At 37.6% G+C, this 23638-nt stretch overlaps 3 protein-coding genes across 5 annotated transcripts; all 3 read left to right on the forward strand.

The window, feature by feature from the left end:
- Positions 1-6375: 6375 nt before the first annotated feature.
- LOC126803927 (BAG family molecular chaperone regulator 6) lies at positions 6376-11234 on the forward strand. The gene is given in 3 exon segments (XM_050531660.1): positions 6376-6556; positions 7248-9196; positions 9444-11234. Coding segments are annotated over 2 exon segments (3492 nt in total). The 5' UTR covers positions 6376-6556; positions 7248-7315; the 3' UTR covers positions 11055-11234.
- A 492-nt stretch (positions 11235-11726) lies between these two features.
- Positions 11727-13179, forward strand: LOC126803969 (uncharacterized). The gene is made up of 2 exons (XM_050531710.1): positions 11727-12730; positions 12918-13179. Exon 1 carries the CDS (start codon positions 11892-11894, stop codon positions 12723-12725), a length of 834 nt encoding a protein of 277 aa, XP_050387667.1. The 5' UTR covers positions 11727-11891; the 3' UTR covers positions 12726-12730; positions 12918-13179.
- Positions 13180-16231: 3052 nt separating this feature from the next.
- On the forward strand, positions 16232-19155 carry LOC126803950 (F-box protein CPR1-like). 3 transcript variants are annotated; one of them, XM_050531689.1, is made up of 2 exons: positions 16232-17540; positions 18418-19155. In XM_050531689.1, the coding sequence occupies exon 1, from the start codon at positions 16287-16289 to the stop codon at positions 17520-17522; it is 1236 nt and encodes a 411-aa protein (XP_050387646.1). In that variant the 5' UTR covers positions 16232-16286; the 3' UTR covers positions 17523-17540; positions 18418-19155. The 3 variants fall into 3 exon arrangements, with proteins under 3 accessions (XP_050387646.1, XP_050387645.1, XP_050387647.1); XM_050531688.1 differs by having other exon boundaries at positions 18507-19155; XM_050531690.1 differs by having other exon boundaries at positions 18511-19155.
- Positions 19156-23638: the final 4483 nt, after the last annotated feature.

Below are 23638 nucleotides of genomic sequence, written 5' to 3' on the forward strand. Positions count from 1 at the left end.
GAATGATACTTCTAGTGCATAGTCTTTGAGATTTAATTTTTGTACCATTCAAGCCGCTATGAACAATTTCTTTGATGATAATAAGTTAGGTGAGAGTGGATTTGGTGTTGTCTACAAGAGTTTGCATTTGAATGGTAAAAAAATAGTTATCAAGAGGCTATCAAGGAACTCCGATCACGATGTAGAAGAATTTAAGAATGAGATGGCAGTTGTAGCCAAGCTTTAACACTAAAGTTTAGTTCAGCTATTGGAATTTTGCTTGCAAGAGGAAGAAAAGATGCACGTTTAGAAATCCACATTGGCTTGCTTAGTGTTTAGGAAGATTCAGCTGGCAAATATACAATGTAACCACTAGTTCTCATGCTCAACAGCTACTATGTTACTCTAACATTACCTCAAGAGCCAACATTTTTCTATATGATGAGATCAAAGTTCATGTCAACTATTTACCGGAGTGGCAGAGTCTAATCATCAATCTATCTGTAAGTCTAGTTTGTAGATTTATAATAGATCTATGATCATTGAAGTATATCATCTAATAAGTAAAATATATATATATATAGCTTTTTTCGGATATATATGTAGTTTTATTTTATACTTTATAAGTTCAAATTCTTTCTCCTTAAGAAATTTCAATCATGTCTTAAGAAAACAAAACTTTCAAGCATAAGTTTTTTAGGATCTCATTCCACATAAGTTATACATACACACACATATATAATTATATGATTTGACAATCATACGACTATATATATAAATAATTTGATTTGAACATCACATATAACTATATATATATATATAACGTTATGATATTGCCATTACATATGACTATATACATAACTATATGATATGTCATCACATTTCAGTGTGTGTATATATTGTGTTTGTATATAAATAAAACATTCTCATAAAATATAGACAAAATGTCAATTTGCACCAAAACTTAGTCATAATTGTTAGTTTGAACCCTAAACTTGCAATTGAGTCAATTTATCTCTTAAACTTGGTACAAATTGTCAATTTGCACCTCCTCCATTAAATTGGCTTCAGAAAGCAACAAAATATACCTCTAATAATAGGGCCAACGATCTTTTCATTTGTCAAGGACGACATGTCAAGTTTTGGGGCGGATATACTAAACAAGTGACCAAAAACTAGCTAAATTCTACGAGTTACAAGGAACACTAGCTACTCAAAATTTTACGACCATTTGTTACAAATTTTTATTTAATAATTTGATTGAATATGTAATGTTGAAAATGATATGTACAATATATATTGTATAAAACATAGTTGGATTTTCATTCATAATGTTTAAAGATGTTTAGCGTACATAATTGATCTAACAAACATCACTTTTCGAAGATCGATATATACACGATCATCGATATTTTAGTCCTTGGTTTATTCTATGATGATTTATTTGCTGTCAACCTTTTTATTTGTCTTTTCTCTAGTGATATTGACGTCATTGCAATATGATCAATGCAACAACATGTCATTTATTGTTTTTAACTCCTTAACACGATAGCAAGTTTACTTGGTAACTAGAATTTTTGCTCTTTTCATTTGTAAAATTCCAACAATCATTGAAGAACGCGGACAACCTAAACACTTAATTGCTTTCTCTTCTTAGACTTGAGTGAACACTTAAAGTGGTTTAGGTTTTGCATGTGTGATTTTGGTGGTGATCGAAGAACACATACAACATAAACACTTGATTACTTTCTCTTCCTAGATAGAGAGTAATCACTCAAAGGGGTTTATATTTTGCGTATTATATTCGGCATGAAGGCTTTCAAGAGTTTCAAGAATGTGACATACATCATCCAGGACGCACTATATGCCAGAACCACTTTATTTGTGTATCTTTCTCTAACCAGGGCGCTTGCCATTAAAGCACCGTCATATGATGACTCAGCTCACATCTCACATCTCACAGTAGACTCATGTAGCGACTCATCAACTAGTCACCTTTGAACCATCCAAGTCAAGTAACGAGAAACAAAGTACGAAAAATTTGTTGTTGCAGTCTGCACATCATGATCAGAATGCTTCTCATACGCCATTTAAACTTCTTAGGGACCAAGTGTGCAACTCTGTGCGGTGGAGTACGTTTCGAACAAACCTCTGTTTTACATACACATAATGTTATCGGGAATGGTTAGAAGACATTTTAAATATAAATAAAGAATATATTCAAAAGACATGCCTCTATCAAGCAATGTTTGCCTCGTTATTCAACTATGATTGTGTCGCTCATGTTGTAAGAGCTTTCTATGAGTTGGTGTCCAGACACAAACACTCTTCATACATCACAATGTGAGATGTTTATATCTCTTTTGGACCTCGAGCAGATTGGAGGCTTGCCCATCCTTGGGAAATTTGTTTGATGAAGTTGTCCCACATATTGATGACTTTCAACTAGAAGTAAGGAAGGTGAACTTCTCATTCTCATAATTTGGTTTGTAGGTTTATAATAGATCTATGATCATTGAAGTATATCATCTAATAACTAATATATATATATATATATATATATACACACGTATATATATAGTTATATATATATATATATATATATATATCTATATAGATATGTAGATATATATAATCTACATACATTGTATAATTACTCTTATAGACATATAAAGTATAAAAGAAAACTATATATGTGTCTGAGAAAAGTTATATATATCAAGTTTTTTCTCTTTAAATAATTTCAATCATATCTTAAGGAAAAAAAACTTTCTATCATAAGTCTTTTAGGATCACGTTCCATATAAGTTATACGTACACACACCTATATAATTATATGATCTGAAAAATACATACGACTATATATATAAACTTTATGACTTGAATATTACATATAACTATATATATAACGTTATGATCTTGCCATTACATATAACTATATATACATAACAATAGGGGCGGAACTATTAAGGGGCCAGAGGGAGCCCTGACCCCTACAAAGATTTTTACATTAATTATTCAGTGTTAACAAAAAAATGTAATAAATTACCTTCATCAATTGCCTTTAATTACCTTGGGATTCAATAATATCAAAGGAGAATGTTAATATAGCTTTAAAAATAGACAATTTTACCTTTTGTTATGTAAAACAATACTATGTATAATGGATTTTTGTAGCAATTTTTTTATAAAAATAATATATTATGAATTTAATATTTGGCCCCCTTAACAAAAAGCTTCTAGTTCTGCCACTATATAACTATATGATATGTCAACACCTTTCACTGTGTGTATATATATTGGGTTTGTATATAAATGAAAACATTCTCATAAAATAAAGGCAAAAATACATATTTGCACCCCAAACGTAGCCATAATTGTTAATTTGCACCTGAACTTGCAATTGAGTCAATTTACCTCTTAAACTTGGTAAAAATTGTTGATTTGCACTTCCTCCGTTGAATTCGCTTCATAAAGTAGTAGAATATACCTCCAACAATAGGGCCATTGATATTTTTCATTTGTCAAGGACGACATGTCAAATTTTGGGGTGGATATACCAAATAAGTGACCCCAAAGCCCCCTCAATTATTTCAAAAGTAGAAGATTAATCTAATTCAATGTGTCTCCTTTATATTCAAGTCATGTGCAAACCATGTGGAAATTTAAAAATATTTTCACTTTAACATATGAAAAGTGAAAACATCAATTTGACGTTTCACATTTTCATTTTCTCATTTTCATTTTAAAAACTTATCTTTTAAAACAATTTTCATAAATGTTACCACAGGGCCTAGACTTTTGAAGTTTAAATATAGAAAAAAATTAGTACAAATTAGCAGGGGCGAAGCTACGAGCAGGGGTAAGGGTGGAAACAATTTTCAATCCTCCAGGAGAACCACGTGGTAATGTACAATAGTCATCATCACCTGTTATATTTTGACACGTGGATTTATTATACTAAAATTATATTTTTATTATTTGTGAAATGACATTTATGGCTATTGATGATTTTGAACTAAGATTTTGGATTTAGAGTTTAGAATTTATGATTTAGGGTGTATGGTTTTAGAGTGTGTGGTGTAGGGTATTGGGTTTTAAAGTGTAGGGTGTATGTTTTAGAAAAAAAACTAAAATAGTTTTTGGTAAAATAGCTTAACTATGATTTTTTTATTAAATTCTGGGTATCAAATGGTGATTGGAATGAATAGCTATTGGACATTGTCACGTGGTTCTCCAAGATGACTAAAACATTTCTCGGTAAGGGTGTCATAGCACCCCCTAATGTCGTGTTGACACCTTACTAAATACTACCAATTACAATGTTTTGTTGGAAAACAAATGAAACTTTGCTATGTGTCACCCCTCAAAATATTTTTTTCCGTTTTCAAATACATGATTAAAAGCATTCAATTATGTCAAATTAATTCATGTTAGTACTAGAATAGTAAATTGGTACTTATAGTTTCAATGGAAGAGATCAATTTGGGTTTTATTCCCTTAGGAGTTTATTGAGCGTATGAAGATGACGATTATTTGAGTGAAACAATCGGTGAGGATATGGATGATAATGACTAATGAGCATGAAGAAGATAGTACGGGAAGACAATAAATGGTGATACTAAGAGATATGATTGTACAAAGTCTTTTGGATGTATTAATGGAACTCTAATATATTTTGTATAGTGATTCATATATCTTTAGTACTTTGTGTAATATGAATGTATTTTGTTTAATATTTAAAAGTTTTATGTAAATTTTTTATTTGGTACAAGCAAGGAATAAACCAAACCAATTGCAAAAATTATACACAAAATTAGAAAACCCTATAGCCAATAATTATATACATATATTAATTTTAGTAACTGAAATTAGGTTGTGTTATAAAATGTGGTTTATTTCTAAGGAGCTGAATTTTGCACTCCTATTTTTACATTCCACATTCCCTTTTAATTTCTTTTACCAAAATACCCCTCTCCTTATATGTCATGTCTTTCTCTCTCCTTACTCCTTTTTTCTTCTTCTTCTTCTTCTTCTTCTTTTCCAATGAATACTCTTCTTCTCATATTGTCACACCTACAAAGCTACAACTTTGACGATGACCATGACACCGTGTCCTACTCTACCAATACAATAAGACCGTGCTCAACTGTTACCCGTTGTTATAGTGAGGTTTCTCGATGTTCTGCTCTCCTCCCCTAGGCCCTAAAAAATCCATTTTATGTCGTCAAAGACTCCAAAATCTCGGCTGTTAGAAATCCAAGTTATACTCAAAGACTATGTTTGCATTCACATCGGCCATGGAAGAAATAGCTCAATTTGCACCAAATTGATGCATAGAGAAGACGATTGATCAATTATTTAAGTGAAATGAGTGTAGAATCAAGAGTGGGGACTAAGATATAGAAGGGTGATTTGGTAAAAGAACTGAAAAATGCGTGTGGAATGTAAAAACTGTGGTGAAAATTTGTAAAATTTTGAAAACTTGTCTTTTTTTGGTATCCAAATTGATTTACAACTATGTTTTCTCAAACTAATGAAAAATTACCATACTAAGGGATGAACAGACTTAAATATTCTTGTTCAATTACTAAATGCAAAACTCATGCTTCCGATTAAAACAAGGGTTCATTGGTTCAATGAAAATTGATCGAAGTGGTTTCATTGAGAGTAAAAGTATCAGTCATCGAGAGCACCTAATTTCCAACTTTAATTTGATTTTCAATTATATAAACTTCTCTAGGGATGCAATATCCATGATTTTTTTTAGTTCAGTTGTGGGAGAGAGAAAGAGATATATATATATATATATATATAGGGTGAAAAGAAGAAGAAACCCAAAGTATATCAAATCTGTATGTTTCATACAGATAGAAACGATGAATATAGAGTTTGGGATCCAAGGCCTTGTAGTTATGATGGAGAGAATACAATTAGGAGCGGAGGTGGTAGATTTTGGTATCGATGGACCTGGCTCGATGAGTTTAGGTTTTGATTAAATTTTATTTCATTTAACGTACTCAATGGAGTTTCATTCTCTTAGTGTATGAACTTAACAAGAGTAATTATGAGTTTTGCTCCATGTGGTTGTTTTTTATTAATTTAGAAAAATATGGTTAAATTTCAATTTGAGTGCTGAAAAAAAGTTATTTTTCAAAATTTCTCTGAAAATTTCAGCTAGAAATATTTTCTGAAAGAAAAAAAAAACAAACTTAGACGTTAAAAAAAGATATTAGCACACGTGTACAACGAAGCGGCAGTTCCGTCTTGTTAGAAACCAGAAAGCTCGAGAAATTCCGCAGTGTAGGAGACGCGGGAAACATCTCGAAGCAAAAAGCTCTGACCTTTCTTCATTTTCATCTTCACTAGATTTTCCCTTCGCTTTCTATTCCTTATTATAAAATGGGTTCTGTCTCAAACTCTTCCCCTCAGACACAAGGCTCTGATCACACAAAACAGAAGCCAAAGAGAGAACAAAACATCCCGTGTTTCTTCTTGTTGGGTTTGTGGACCGATTCGCCTACTCCGATAACTGAGTCATTTGGATTGTGGAACCGTTCGGCTGTGTACTTTAACTGTAAGTTCTTCATCTTCATCTTCATCTTGTTGTTGGATGTTATGACAGTTTGAAGTGGGGATTCGAGTTTTTGTTTTTGCTATTCATGTAGGATGAATTTAGAGAAATTGGGATCCTCAATTATAACGAAATGTGATCTTGCATTATTGTAATTGTAGTGCCTGGGTTTAAGAAATCATTGATTTGAAGATTTTGATCATTTTGCTTGGTTTTATATGAATCGAACAATCTTTGAAGATATTGATCATTTTGCTTTACAGAAGTTTGCAGTATCATGTGGGTTTAAGAATTCCTTAATTTGAATGGAGTAAGAATTCATTAATCTGAATGCAAGTTTACGTCTTGTGATTGTAACCTCATGTGCTGCTGTGATTTAAGTTCACTAGGATTCTCTTGCTCTATTTTGTGGCTTAGAACTTTTGAAAAATTCTCTTTTATGTGGTGGTTCTGTGAAGTTTGTTTTTTTGCTTTCGAATTGGTACATTTTGGCTGAAATTAAATTTTTTATATGGGGCATGTAATCCATGTATGGATGTGATTTTGTATCTTCGAATTCATATTAGTTGTCTGAGAAAAATCAATCAGCTAGAAATAATTGAGGTTTGTTCCTTGTTTGATATAATTGTAGATTGCAATATGAGCATTTTCTTGCAGCCTTACTGATTTGTGATCCTGTTTTGTTGATTGACAGAAATTGTTGGTGTTTTCGAGACTCTTTTTGGGAGGGTTTCTTCTGTGTGTTGAAGAAGCTTGTGAAAAATGATGCCAATGTACGGATACATGGATTCACACCCAGAGCAGAGAAGTCAGTCCTTCTCCTTCCTTCAATATCCTTACCCACCTTACCAACCAAACCCACATATGGGATGTGTGCCTTGGCCTTATGGTGGCAACTTTGGCTATCCAAACCCTATGCCATGCTATTCTTGCTGTGACCATAATAATGCTCCTGGTTATAATGGTTTCAGACCTTCCTACCCTCAAACTCCAATGCCATCACCAATGCATTTTTCTGGTGGTTATCCTGCTCCGTATCATGAAGCCTACCCCATTCATTATGTTCCGCCTCCTCATTATTCGATGGAGCTTCCTAAGTATGAATATGACAAGAACATGTCGGGAAGTCATCACTGCTGTGGGTGTCCTAATCACAGCCACCAGAATGCAAATAAGGGTGTGAGGATTGAAGAACAAGAATGAGAGGATGTTGTTCAGAAGCAGGCGAATGAATCATTAGTTCCAGCGCAAATGAAGAACTGCCCTTATCCAATTTTGTGGATTCCAGAAAAGGAGCACAGGAACATTACTGGTCCAGATCATATTGGAGAGCAAAAGAAGACTTCAAGTGATGCAAAACCTGCTGAGAGTTTGAAATCTCAGGGAAATCAAAGGCAGGTTATGTTTCCTACTGACATGAACAACATGGAAACTTTGATGCAAGGTGGAACTGGTGAGCGGGTTCAAGATCAATGCAATGAGGACATAAAGAGGGAATTTCCATTTCCAATTTTTTGGATGCCCTCTCACGATAATAAGCATGACGGGGCTGAAAAGAAACACAAGGACATGGATGCATCTCAGGAGCAGCAGACTGAAGAACGTAAGAAGCAAATCCCATTTCCATTCTTCTGGTTCCCTTATGAAAATAAGGAGGAGAATGAGGAAAAGAAGAAGCAAGCTGTTGCTAGTGAGACTAGATTCAATGAAGATAAATATGCTGGGCATCCAAAAGGAGATGAAAAAGAAGTTAATCAGAAAGTCATACCAGTGAAGCATGTCAAATTACCTATTAAGGAGGACAACTCGGAAGACACTAAGAGAGGAAGAGAAGTCTCTGTGAAGCATGTGGAGGACAGTTTAGTTAACAAACCTTCTGGTAGCAGTGTTCGAAGCCGGTCCTCATCCCCAAAGAAGTCATCTAAGCTACCTCCTGTTTGTCTGAGAGTCGATCCCTTGCTAAGTACGAAAAAGAAGAATGCTGGTGGTACTTCACGATCTCCAAGTCCTCCTGGTCATAAAAATGTCCAGAAAGACACTTCGACCGACACTACCAAGGCCTGTGCTTCAAGTTTGCCAGAGAACTTACAGCAAAATCAACAGCCCCACCAAAAAAATGGAAAGGAGGTGATTCCATCCAAGGAGGAGAAAGTTACTGAGGTAGTGCATAAGGAAATTAGCAAAAGCAAGGAATCAATGCACACATCTCAGGTTCCTATTAATCGTAAAGATGCTTCCGCTGAGCCAACTGTTGGGGAAGCTGGCAAAAATGGAAGCAAACGTGAGTTCAATGAAGATCAAGGAACAGGAAAGTGTGGAGATACAACAGCTCAGAATGTGGACGAGGCGAAGAATATTGAGGAGTCAGTTTTACCAGTGGCTGATGGAAGTAACTTTGAGAAAAAGAGGTTATCAGATGTAGCGGCGGCTGTTCTTATTCAATCGGCCTACCGTGGGTTCTTGGCAAGGAGGTGGGAACCATTAAAGAAGTTGAAGCAAATAACTGAGATACATGAGCAGGTGAATGATATTCGGAATCAAATCATATCCTTAGAGACTTCGGATCTTAAGAAGGATGATAAGCAAAGAGTGGTAATTGGAGAAACGATCATGAGACTTCTTCTTAGGCTGGATACAATTCAGGTATGCAGCTGCCAAACTACTTAATGTTCGTAGTTTCATTTGTTTCTATATCTTGTATAAGAAGTTTAACCTATATGGGAAACCATACATGTGAAAATTGCTTATGCACATATCTATACTGAAGAAAGTTAAGTATTCCTCGCTCATAGTTACATGATTCTGGGAACTTATAATTAGGAAAACTTTTTGGTTTATGGTTTGAAGATATATGAAATTTTCTTACATGGTATTTGTTTTTACTCAACAGGGTTTGCTTCCGAGTCTCAGAGACATGAGAAGATCCTTGGCAAGGGAGCTTGTACTTTTGCAGGAAAAGCTTGATGATGTAATGTCAAAACAATCCCAAGACACAGAATCCGCTGTTAAATCTGAGGAAGAGCTCAATGCTAATGGTGACAACATTGCCTGCATGTCAGAGCAGCAAGTAGAGGAAGTGGCAAAAGTTGGTGAAGAATCGTCCCATGGTATCAGTAATAACAGTCATGTTGTCTTAGAGACTTACCAGGGGAACGTGACTCACACCATGAACTCTCCCTCTGCTGTGGAGGTTGAGGTGCCAGAACTCTCTAAACAAAAAGAGCCGCACACGGCACCTGAGAATGACCAGCATGATCTTCCTGCGGATAGTGATCTAAATTCTAAGAATCTTGATTCAGGGCCTACAGTAGAATTGAAAGATGGCGCTGGTGAACAACTTAGTGCTGGACAGGATTTGGTGGTGGATACATACATGAACAGTGGTGTGTCTGAGCTTGAGCAATCCGGTGAAGCTGCAATGCCTGTAGAAGACAAGCCGGACCATAGTGTTATTTTAACCACTTCAGAGGTTGCAGGTGGTCCAGAGTTGGCTCAAGTAGCTGTTAATACTGAGCCTGCTGCTTCAGAGCTTGGAAACGATGAAGCATTAGAAATGAGCAAGGATCAATCGAAACCAGGTGGGGAAGTGGGGTTGACTATGTCACCTGATATAACTTATCCAACAGCTGTTGATGATGCAACTGAGAAAGAAGCGGAGATGCATGAGCTATTGCAACTAGGCACAGCTAATGCAGGCAGTGGTGTGCTTCCCGAATTGATTCCTGAATTGAAGAAGAATGAAGTTCACGTAGTGAAGGAAAATGATGTATCAAAATGTGGGGAGGAAGAAATACTGGTTCTGCAACAGGAGGAGGGACCAATTGAGAAGTCAATACAGGTGGGTGGCAAAGTTGATGAGGAGCACACAAGAGATATAATACTTGATTCAGAGGTTGGGCAGCATCACCTAAATGAAGCTAGTCTTGCTGATCCTTTGACAGCAGTCTCTCAAACAGTTGTATCACAGACATTGAGCTCACCTGTCGAGATGAGCGCTCAAGATATGATGAATGAAAACGGGCCTTCAGATGTGATTGATGGTGGTGATACCTGCTTGTCTACAATGGTTGATGCTAATGCACCTAATGGGGATGAAATTGAGAAAAGTAGAAGAGACTATGAAGAAGATACTGAGGTGAATACAAACAAAGCTGGAGCTGAAGAAAGCAAAAATGAAGAATCAGATGCTGAAACTGCGGGAGGAGATGCCGTCATTGGGAAGAATGAGCCATTGCCTGCAACACCAATCACAACTGAGGGTGATGGAATTGTCGTGGGCAATGAAGGTGCGAGGAAGCTAATTGAAGAGAATGAGAAGCTAAGGGAAATGATGCAGAAGCTGATGGCAGCAGGAAATGACCAGTTACAAGTGATATCCAACCTCACTGGTAGAGTGAAAGATCTAGAGAAAAGGTTGGCCAAGAAGAAGAAATTAAGGACAAGAAGAAGTAGGGCTGCATCATCTCGGTCTTCCTGTGTCAAACCAGCAAGCAATCACTAGAAGGAGAACGCTGGTATTGCAATGACTAAAGGTTTCCAGATTCTGATGCTCTCTTTCTCTGTCTTGAAACGAAATTGCAATGTTGTAATGGTGAGCCTTGTATATCTGGGATGTGAGCCTTGTATCAGAATTTGTTACTAATGAATGAAGAAGTTGTACATCAAATCAGAATTTGCTCTTGTAACTACACTACTACTACTATGGATTGATATTTGAGATGTCAATCTCAACAAATTTATTTCCTCGCGATTCCATATCTTTTAGTGTAATATATTTCTTGAGTCGTTAATGATAGAAAAATACATAATAGAATTATTTTCTCGGCGATACAATAACTTGTGAATGAGGTAATTCCCCACAAATACATTCGGGATAATCTTGAATAAACAGTGAAAATATTAGATATAAAAATTTCACTTGGAGGAGCTGGTGCATGGAGAATTTCCAGACAATTTCTCTTTGTCAAGGCCTTTAAAGTTTCAATTTTGCTTAATATAAAACAAACGGTTAAATCATGCCAGGGCAAATCCACTCGGTCTTAACTTTCACCACAGCTGTAACCACACAATTTACTCCACTCAATCCAACCTGGACTTTTCCCCCCTCAAATCTCATATACCCACAGCGCGGGCCCCACTTCGTTTCTTGCAGAACCCCCGCGGTCTCTCTCTCTCTCTCCTCTCTCTTTCTCTCTCTAGAGGTTTCTTCCTCACCCGGGCATGTCTTGCCCCGACTGCCTCCACTTCAAATCAGGACCGTCCGTTCCCTCAGCCACCTTCTTCTCTTCTTGAATCCAATCTTCACCGTCGGTTTCGCTTCTTCGCCGGAAAAAAAGAAATGAAGAAAGGAGGAGCGGTGGCAGAGAAAGTGCACGTCTTGGAGATCAACCTGATCTCCGGCCAGGGATTGCAGGTCCCGTCGGGGACGCTGCGGCGGATGAAGACCTACGCCGTCGCCTGGGTCGACTCCAGCCACAAGATCCGGACCCGGGTCGACAAAGTCGGAGCCGAGAACCCGACTTGGAACGATCGGTTTCTTTTCAAGGTCTCCTCCGAATTCCTCGCCAGAGAAACCTCCGGGATCACCGTCGAGATCTACGCCGTCAGTTCCTTCAAGGACCGCCTCGTCGGCACCGTCCGGTTGATCCTCAGCAACTTTCTCGACCTAGATTCCAAGATGCCGTCGTTCACGGCGCTCCAGGTGCGGCGGCCGTCAGGGAGGTTCCACGGCGTTCTCAACGTCGCGGCGCTGGTGAATCACGAGTCGGAGTGGTCCAAGGAGCTCGATGATGTCTTGGCGATCGGGTACCAGGATTTGATGGGCAAGGGCGAGAGCTTCCGGCGCCGGCGCCGGCGAGACAGCCTGGCTAGGTCGGCGGAGAACTTCTCCGGCAGCGAGTCGAGGGAAACGTCCTCGTGCAACGAGTCGGTGGAGAATTCGGACAGCGGCGAGTCTACACCGGCGTCTCCGGCGTACAAGTCGCCTTCGAAGCTGACGTCTCCGGCGGCGGTAAAGAGGGCGCTGAAGGAGATGAACGGCGTGAGGGATCTAGCGGCGGGAACCAAGGCGTTCAGGACAGCTGTCCCATCGGACGGCGCGCGCTTCTTGTGCTGCTTGCTCACCACACGGAGGAAGGTTCAGTCATCGTCGGATGAGAACGCAGAGAGGTGAAAAAGGTAAAACTGTAAAACAAAGTAGTGAAAAAAATGGAGGGAGGGTAAGGGTGAAAAGTGGAGGGCTACGTCGTCGTTTTGATTTGGGGTTTGAGCATGCATTTTGGTTTCACATTCAAATCTGTTCTTGCTGGTGGGCGGAGGGCTTTAGTTTCTTCTTGACTCTCTCCCTCAGAATCTCCGGATGGAGATTCACGCAGGCACTGGAGAGAAATCTGCAGCTCCAAATTGTGTATCCCATATTTTTAATTTTCTTTTTTGAATTTTTTTCCCCTCAATGCTGCTACCATTAATCAGATTAGTATTTTAGCTAGCTTCTTTTTACCTAGCCATGTATTGATAAAAATACTAGTTGGGTAAATATCAGAAAAATGCAAATGTGCATGATTGCCTGGAACTGCTTTACCAGGAGCTTGAACATGCTTTGATGTCTATATGAGAAGGATAATTCTCTTGAATGCATTTTGTGTACTACTTTTGTGAAATTTTACATTGCTAGTGACCCTCTTGATATGCAAATTTTCACTCTCCGGCGAGGTAATTTTGGTATCTTAGGTAAAATTGAAGTGCTCTGAATTACCAGAGTTTGAATTTTACAGTAACTACAAGTTGGGTGTTGCAATTTTGAAAACTTGTCTTGGCGCCAAATGAATAAGGGGTTCTTTTGTACTTTATGAACTTTCTTTGTGCCCCAAGCTTTCCTAGGCCAGCCTTTGTGATCAAAAGTCTCTGTCAACAAGTAGCTTCTGTTCCACTATGTTAGCTTTGTTTTGATGGACATATGTGGACACAGCCCTGCATTCTCGATGTTAATCTATGCCTTCTTCCTCTATATCAGGTGGGTTAGGATTAGTGCTTTTGGTTTTGGCTAGCTTCTGTTTTGATTCTGTTCTTTATTTTAGGATTTGTTCATGTAATTTTATGATGCAGTTTGAGCCAGAAGAGTATGACTACCCAAATTGTTGCTAGTAGTTTGGTTATGGTATGTATTTTGATCCTGAAAAGCTTCCGACTTTTAATTACAATTGTTATTGTTTATGTGGTGTATTAGGAAGTGATTTTGAGCTGCTGCCTTGTTTTCTAAAGAAACCATTGTTCGAGTGAACTTGTGCTTCAATAGTTTCTAAAGAAACCATTGTTCGAGTGAACTTGTGCTTCAATTTACGTACCCATTTGCAGACCAACAACTGCTGTTTATGCCATGACTTATTGCCTCTATAAGTCTATGAACGAAATCCATGTCAAAGATGAAAATACAAGATAGAACAATAACGAGTAATAGCAGCAGATGTAGAAGAATTTTACTTTTCTATTGAATAAACGATATTATAATGATTACACCTTAATCAATAATAATATTATTTTCAAAAGTAAAAATACTTCTTACTTGATAGTCACAATCAAGTATGAAACAACTTCACTAAGATCGTTGCTTCAAGTGTTGATACAACCTCACTAAGATCGTTGTAATCACACGTACGTCGACTTCACTAAGTTTGTCGATGCTATCACGAAGGTCTTTAATGGAGTCACTAAGATCTCCTAGCACAAAACTCCTATTTGATGTGGATTTCTTCCCTCTTATTTTCATCTTTTTTTCTTATGTCCGTGTCTCTATTTTTCTTCCTTGATCTACCAAAATCGTTTTCCCATAAACATGTATATATAATGCATGTGAGATAAATAAATGTTTCACACAAAACCACATATTTTGTAATCACAAAGATCATTGATTCTCAAGTGCAAGAATGCAAATAAAAATCAATACTTTTGCTTAAACACACAACAAAATATAAATGATGTAATTAAGATTAGAGCTTTTACAAATAGATGTACTAACATGACCTCTTTACTAGCATTCCGGGCTAACTTGTAAGAAGCTCTATTATAATGAGCACTACATCATATATGAGAGATATGAGTGTATCAATATCAATACAAAGGTATCACAACCTATTCTATATACTCCAAATCTCTACCCTTCACAATTTCTGAAATGTCTATTTATAAGAGAATAAACTTCTCGCACTTACTTAATGCATATCTACTACAAAAAGGAAAATATATCATGCACGGCTCCACCACCTAGATAGGGTTAAATTCATTAACAAATTTACTAAAAAAATCCGTGAGTGCACTTAGGAAATAATTAAATAATATTCCATGCAAAAACAATCCTAATTAACTTCAAAAACCTTTCCAACCAAAGAATGTGTTTCCTTATATATATATATATATATGTATATATACAGTCTATATCCAGAGTGAATCTTCACTCTGAAATTACAGAGTGAATCTTCACTCTGAAATTACAGAGTGAATCTTCACTCTGAAATTACAGAGTGAATCTTCACTCTGAAATTACAGAGTGAAGTTCTAATTTTGGCACACTTTTCGGTCATATTTTTTCACCATAAGTTATTCAATATTTAGGTATGCTATTCAAGATCATCTCTACAAAATTTCTTCCAATTTAACAATGGTTTGAGCTTTCAAAATCGAGATTTACACGAACGGTTCACGTTGAACAACTTTAGTTCGTTCATTAATTTAATCTAATTTCAATACCTTAGCAATATCCAAATTGGATGAAATTTTGTAGAGATGATCTTGAATAGCATACCTAAATATTGAATAACTTATGGTGAAAAAAATTGACCAAAAAGTGTGTCAAAATTAGAACTTCACTCTGTAATTTCAGAGTGAAGGTTCACTCTGTAATTTCAGAGTGAAGGTTCACTCTGGATAGGGACTGTGTGTGTATATATATATATATATATATATATATATATACAGTCCTTATCCAGAGTGAAGTTCGAATTTTGACACACTTTTCGGTCAATTTTTTTCAACATAAGCAATTCAATATTTAGGTATGTTATTCAAGATCATCTCTACAAAGTTTCATCCAATTTGACAATGGTTTGAGCTTTCAAAATTGAGATTTACACGTTGAATAGTTTTAATTCATTCATTGATTTAATCTAATTTCAATACTTTAACGATGTCCGAATTAGATGAAATTTTGTAGGGATGATCTTGAATAACATACCTAAATATTGAATCGCTTATGGTGAAAAAAATTGACCGAAAAGTGTGTCAAAATTGGAACTTCACTATGTAATTTCAGATTGAAGCTTCACTCTGGATAGAGACTGTATATATATATAAAGTAATTAAAAAGATATGCTCAAGAATATCGGAATTAAGTCTATGAATCCAATGCTCTCCTTCTCTGATTAGGAAATCTTTTTTCCTTTTGATCTTCGATTTGATTTTCTTCTTCATCTCTTGCACTTTAAGCTCCATCAACCATGGAGGCCAATGTATCTTCAAAAGAGAAAACCAACGAGTATCAGGTTGAAGCTATCCAAGTAATAAACCATGCATGAACCCCTTAGTTGCAGCAACAGCAAGTGTCACATGAACTGATGAACATGAAGTTGATAGAATCATAGATGCAGCAAAAGAACTGTCATTTTGGGCCTGATTTATTGGGCCGTTTGTAGGATACGATCGGGTGCATATATAACTATATAGCGCAGTTGATGAAGAAACCATGAACAAAAATCCAAAGATGTCAGATTTCCTCCCGGAAGAAATCCTAGAGAAAATCCTGTACCTCCTCCCCGTCAAAACCCTAATCCAATTCACCACCGTCTCCAAGTCATGGCTCTCCCTCGTCAAATCCTCGGCCTTCATCCAATCCCATCTCGCCACCACAATCGACTCCAACCACCTCCTCCTCCTCCTCAGCGCTTTCTCCTCCAAAACAGACCACCACTGGCTCCACCTCGACACCCCTGACTTCCCTGAGCACTCTACTCTCCCCCACCCCTGCCCTCTCCTCACCCCCGAAAACCGACAGACCGATCTCCGCGTCTTCGGCGCCTCCAACGGCCTCGTCGCCCTCGAGACCAACGTCTCCGGCATCGGAACGGAGACGACTCCGGAGCTCATATGGAACCCTTCTGTTAGAAAGATCGTCACGCTGCCTCCGCCGCCTCCTTGTCTCGACTCGCCCGAATATCGCGGCCTCACGCAGTACACGTCTCACGGGTTCGGATACGACGCGGAGTCTGATGACTACAAGGTGTTGAGGATCGTGAGTGTCTCCAATGGCAATTCTGATCTCTCGCGTTTTACCACTGTGGTTCAGGTGTACTCGTTGGCCGAGGGAGCGTGGAGGACGGTTGACGGGTCGGTTGTTCCGGTGGATGTCCAGGCAGGTGGGCCGGAGCGGCCGGATTTTGTTAACGGATGTTTGCACATGCTTGATGTGCGTTTGGAGGTGTATTATGATGAGGAAGAGGAGGAGAATGTTAAGGGTGGCGGGGACGTGTTCATTTCGCGTTTCAAGTTGGCTACTGAGGAGTTTGGTGAGATGGTGATACCCGAAGCTTTGAGGAGAGATAAGTGTTCGATTTCGAGATATGGGGAGACGCTGGCGTTGATTAAGGAGAAGTTTGATGATGAGGAGGAGGAGGTTAATTGTGGGTGTGACGTTTGGGTTATGAAAGAGTATGGTGTAGCAGAGTCGTGGAGTTTTATGTACAGCATAAAAGGGGTTCAAGTTACTGTGTTTGGGTTTAGAAGGTGTGGGGAAGTTGTGCTAGCGGAGATGGAGGTGGATAGTAGTGATGAACAGACGAGAATGGTTTCGTGGGATCCTAAAAGCGGACGGGCTAAAGTGTTTGGAAGTGAGCGTTTTAGTTACTATTTCATGGATTCTTTTGTAGAGAGTCTGGTCTTGCTTGATCACCCCAAAGCTACGGCTTACAAGATATACCCTTAGTATTTGCGAATTTCGAAGGTGCGCTTTGTTATCCCTGATTTTCATTGAACAGTTGAATCAAAATGTCAGTTTTTTTGTTAGGATAATGTTGTATCTATGTTGGTGTTTTGTTTAGTTGAAAGTTCTGCAGACCTAAAGAAGTTCAATTGAGGCTAATTGCAGTGAGTTTGCTTATTTTCAGAAAATTTTGGGAATGCATTAGTTTGAGAACTAGCCTGAATGCTATTATAATTCCGGTCTGCAGTTTTGTTTTCTGCTAGTTATCATTCTTGGCATTAGCTTCTATGAGAACTTTGACATTTCACGATTGTTGAGTGGCTGTTGTGTATGAGTTCTGCATTTCAGTTGGTCGCTACAGAGAATAGTTTGTTTGACATGATTTGCCACAAAAAATTCAGGTTTTATGTGCTTATTATTGATCTTGGTGTTGCGTATTTGGTACTATTGCCAGCAAAGAAGTTACTCTGCATCTTTACAGATCCTGGGATTTGTTCATATGTACGGTCTACCTCACTTACCTTGCAATATGGTGTTTTAAAGCATTGTCCAGTAGTTTCAAATGTTTGTTAAATATATGCTAATGGTGAAACAAGGTACTGGAAGCATTATATTAGAGAGCAGTATTACAATTATCTGAAATATTTAAAGGGATTTGTGTTTTCCTTTCACTGTTCATCATTATATTCAACACATGGACTCATTGATGTGATGAAGAATAATGCCTACTGAGCATAGAAATTGTATTCTGTCATGGGAAAGTGCTTTCCAGTATAGATTTATAGTCATCAGTCTATCCTAGGAAGAACAGCTGTGGCATGCTTGTAGGACAGACATAAATGAAAAATCTGACTAATTCTACCCATGATTACAAAGCTAATGTGTTCATACTTCATAGGTATCTAAACAAATGTGTTCATAATGATCTAGTGCTTGGGTAAAAGATATTGTGAGCATGACTCATCTCACATAATTGGTACCTATCAGCCAGGTGATAAATTGGAGTAATTTGTCGCTACAATAGGATTGAACCAACTGTTTCCACCACAACAGTTGCCCCTTCGGAATATGCAGCTCGTCCATTGGATGCCAATTTTCACTGAGAAATGGTTCAGGACAGAACTAGTGCAAGAGGTGCAATAGAGAAGCCGACCCTTAGTAATTGCCATTCCGAAGCTTCAATGCACAATAACTTGAGGCCTTTCATTTATGCTAAGTATTACCTGACATCCTCCCAACAACATCCCATGGTTGATCCTTATTCAAAAAGCCAACATCTTGCCTCAGTATGGTTCTCAGGTATAGACTTCCTATTCATGTGGCCTGTCTCTCTTATGATCATCTAGCAAGGCAAGTAGTACTTCAGCAGATAACATATTGTATAAATGAAGCAGCAGCTGCCCCCAGCGCCAAGTAAACGAATTTCAGAGCCACTTGTGGAGAATAACTTATATCAGACTAGGTAGCAACAATTACAGGAGAACTATGTATATACAGGCAATTTGCAGTGAGTTTGCTTGAACATTTTGGGAATGAATTAGTTGAGAATTGGCCTGAATACTATTATAATTCCGACCTGCAGTTTTGTTTTCTTCTAGTTATCATCCTTGGCATTAGCTTCTCTGAGAACTTTGACATTTCATGATTATTGGGCAGCTGTTGTGTATCAGTTCTGCATTTCAGTTGGTAACTAGAGAAAATAGCTTGTTTGACATGGTTTGCCATGAAAATTTCAGGTTTTATGGTATTCTGATTATTTGATCTTGTTATCGGGTTTTTGTTACTATTGCCAGCAAACAAGCTACTCTGCATCTGTACATATCTTGGGACTTGTTCATATATACACTTATGTGCTTTGATTGAGGTCTAGCTCACTAAACTTGCATTATGGTCGCTTAAGCATTGCCCAGTAGTTTCAATGGCTTGTTAAATAGATGCTAATGGTGAAAGAAGAGTATTAGTAGCATTATATTTCAGACTAGAAGGGATTTGTTTTTTTCTTTCTCTATCATCATTATATTCAACACATGGACCCATTGATGTCATGACTCATGAGAAAAATGTCTATTGAGCGTAGAAATAGAATTTGTCATGGGGAGGACTTTCCAGTATAGAATCATCATCAGTCTATCGTAGGAAGAACAGCTATGGCATGCTTGTAGGATATGACATTATTGACATACATGCAAATTTTGACTAATTCTACTCTATCACAATACTAATGTGTTCTTAGTGATCTAATGATCTAGTCCTGTTGTGAGCATATGAGATATTGGTACCTATCAGCCAGGTGATGAATTGGAGTAATTGTCATTACAATAGGAGTCCCCATTGAACCAATTGTTTCCTCCACAACGTCCAGTTGCGCCTTTTAATTTAAATGTTTCATTACAATGGAGGATATAGAATCTCCGAACAGCTTACATTAGACTGGTCAGCAACACTTACATTCAGATTGGACTTGCTTAATCCTCCTACTTCGGGGAACTTTGTTTTTATCTGACTATTTGGAGAAAAAGAGGACGAAAAGTAGCATTATTTCAGTTAAAACTTAAAAGTAAACTTAATGACATGACTCTGGTGAAACCAGCGAAATGCAAATATTGTCAAAGAAAATGGACCAGAGATATGCAAATGTTGTATTGCTTGACATCTATAACTGTAGCTGTTTAGTCACAGCAGACCTCATTACCTTGGAAACTGCATTAGCTACTAGTTATTCACTTATTCCTAGTTTCTCAAAAAAGAAATTACTCAAATTAGTCGTATCTCTCATGACTTCATCAATCACCCTATCATCCTCTTGTTCATCTTGTTCATCTTCATGTAAAGCCGTTACCAGCTCCTGATGCGCCAAGGCCACAGCCTCGACCAGTGGCTTCTTAACTGATCCAATAATTTGTTGATGAATATTCGTAAGGGTGTGCATTTCTTACTAGAAATGCAATACCACACTATCGTACCAATTTAAACCGGATAGCGAACCGCATCGCTTTATGCGGATTAGATTAGGATCGTGATATAGTAATTTTTTTAAGACTTAAGAGACATTATTATGTAGTATTATTCAAATATTTGTGTCTTCAAAATTTAGTTAGTATTTTGGTTTATAATATTATTCGGAGACTAGATGATTTTTTTTTTCAATTTGATATGTGAAAACAAGTGGTTTATCCAAAACCGCATCGAAACCGCATCAAAAATGTGGCGTACCAGATAAATAGTTTGACTAAACCGAATACTGGATATGGTTTGTAAAATTGTCAAACCATTTTAAGTGGATTGGATATGGTTTTATCTCCAACCTGCACCGTGCACACCCCTAAAAAATCCTACCTTTCTGTACTGAAAAAAAATTAATAACATGCCATCAGAACCAAACTGCTACATTAACATAACTAAATTCCTAGGTTGCACGGACACGCCATTGCAGTGGCGTATCGCGTGTCCGACACGCCGGACACGCACCAATACGTGCCAGACACGCGTGTCCGAGCGCGGACACGCGAACTGACTTTGGACACGGCCCGGACACGCGAGTATTCAAATCGGACACGCGGACACGCACCAACTCATAATAAAAGTGAAAGTGCTTATGGTGAGAATCGAACCTTGGTCATCCAAGGCACTCAACAACTCCTCAACCATTTCAACAGATTCAGTTTTTGTTATATTTATGCACACTTTAATATATATAAGGAGAGAAACTCGTGATAAAAATAAGAATGTTAACCTTGGTTATCCAAGGTACTTATCAATCCTTAGTCATTCTAACAAGTTATGTTTTCATCATTTTAATGCACACTTTGACATATATATATATACATCTAAAATTCTAAATACTTTCAAATTTATAAAATATTTTTTTAATAAATATATATATATATATATATTAAAAATAATATTTAATTAACGTGTCCATCACGTGTCCGTGTCCAAAAAAATTCTATATGCCGTGTCTACGTATTGAATCGTGTCCAATACGGACACTCGTGTCCGTGTCTGTGCTACTTAGCTAAATTCTTATTTTCCAAGATCAAACGGAAACTTAAAGTGATAGAGCAGCCATAAGATGGCTGGAAAAGAAATATCATGTTTGGAAACCTAAAACTAAGCCCAATCTTTTCTGGTCCAAAAGAAAGCCTCTTTAAGGGTCTTGTCAGGTTAACAAGTTAATTTTCAGTTACAAGAATAATTATGAATGTAGAGTTTTAAGAGTCTTTTAATGTCATATTATTAATAAGTTAACAGTTACAGTCCTGTGGTTTTCTATAAGTCTTAAAGTTGTTTAAAGCCTTATAGATGTCTATTGTATCTCAAGGATAGATTGAAATGAATTGAAAAGTATCTTTGAATGCTGTGTTTTGTTATCTCTCCCCTCACCTCCCTTATTTATTTTCTCCCTTTTAAACCGCTCTCTTTCTCTTTTATGTAAACTTATACTACCCTTATACTACCCTTCCCTGCATGAAATAGCAAGGGAGATTATGTAAACTTAATTACCTAGGTGATGACCATTGGGGCTCTATCATCATCCTTTTGTTTAACATCTTTGTGTGCAACCAATAACTATTGTGCATTAAGGATGCATACAGGCTTTTGTTGGCGTTTGATTGAAACTGATGAGTTGCGGATTCAAGAGGGTGAAAGTAGACACATGTTCCTGAATATCGTTCTTCGGTATATCCCCTTGTTTTTGCTCGAGTACCATCAATGCAGTTAAACTTTATATGAATGATATTCAAGTCCCTTATCAGAGTTAAGACTCAAGACAACTAATAATTTCGGTGGTTGTCAAAGGTACAATCAGCTCATAACCCAAAAGGCCAAAACTGTGTACGCTTGATTAAAGTGGTAAACCCCTAGAAGAAAACCTTGACTTGGCTAACATCAAAATTACTTGACCAAATGACAAGCTATAACTTCACGAGTGATTCTAGTTTGAGAAAGCATATAGTATCTTTTTTTTTTTTTTAGAAAGCATATAGTACCTTCCTTAATCAAAGAACTTCGAAATACACGACCGAGAGTACATGAAGAGGGTGGGAGCAGTCGATCGAGCAGATATATATACTATTACCAAAAAGTGACAAGAGAGCATGAAATAGCAAAGCTTAAACGTGAAAGCGAGAGATTAGAGAAGCACGAGTGGCATAGCAGAGGTAAATCAGCGAGGCAGACGCAGTGGCAGGTAGTAGTAGCAGTAGTACTATTCTGCAACCTGCAGCATGGACTGGGCATAGAGATAACCTATCACACCTAATCCCAATCCCATCTATTTAAAATACGACGTGTAACTCGGGAAGACAGGCCTCTACACTGTAGCAGCAGCAGTGGTAGCCAGCACAACTGCAAAACTAGGACCAAAACCAGTAGTAGCTAGCTCTCTGACGACGACGCCATCGGCATGATTGATTGAAAAGAAAGCAAGCATGCAAGGAGGGAAAAGCAAAACCCTAAAACAAATCACACGCATCTCTTTCACTAATTACTGATTGATGGCTACGTAGCTAGAGCTCTGTACGGCCGGCGCGGCTGTCTCTGATCTCAGCCTCACCGGATCGGATCGCGTGCCGACTCCGATATATATTTATTGCATGCAGTAGTGAGTAGACGATGGACTAGACCTTTAACGGTCATTGTTTCTCCTCGTTAATGCACGTCTGGCTCGGATAGCTGAACTTTCCATCGTCACTTCTTTTTTTAAAGGTGGCTTCTCTAAACACATACTTGTAATTTTCTAAAATCAAGATTGTTCAAAAATTATATTTTCTTCTGGAAAATATCGATTACTTCGACTTCTTAGTTTCATAAAATTTCATTCAAGACTTTTAACTTTTTTTGAAGTAATAGTTGAACCAATCTGAAGACTTGTTCGATGCTACTCGTTTTTGTTGCGTTTTGCTACAATATTTTGTAATATTGACGAATTTGCTGTCTTTTACACTTTAGAGGACACTAATAGTGCTGAAATATGTCAACTACCGATTCCAAACGATTGTTAGGGTAACTGCAGACTGATCATGTGGTATTAACTCATACAACCTGACTTGGTCAAGCTTGACCCTCATACTACAGATCGATATTCAAGTATAAAACGATTAATATCTGGTAAAGAC

The sequence above is a fragment of the Argentina anserina genome, chromosome 7, assembly GCF_933775445.1.
Source record: "Argentina anserina chromosome 7, drPotAnse1.1, whole genome shotgun sequence".
Classification (NCBI taxonomy): Eukaryota; Viridiplantae; Streptophyta; class Magnoliopsida; order Rosales; family Rosaceae; genus Argentina; species Argentina anserina.

Bases quoted from the DNA above. Each gene is read 5' to 3' on its own strand.
- LOC126803969 (XM_050531710.1), top strand. From the start codon at position 11,892: ATGAAGAAAGGAGGAGCGGTGGCAGAGAAAGTGCACGTCTTGGAGATC.
- LOC126803950 (XM_050531689.1), top strand. From the start codon at position 16,287: ATGAACAAAAATCCAAAGATGTCAGATTTCCTCCCGGAAGAAATCCTA.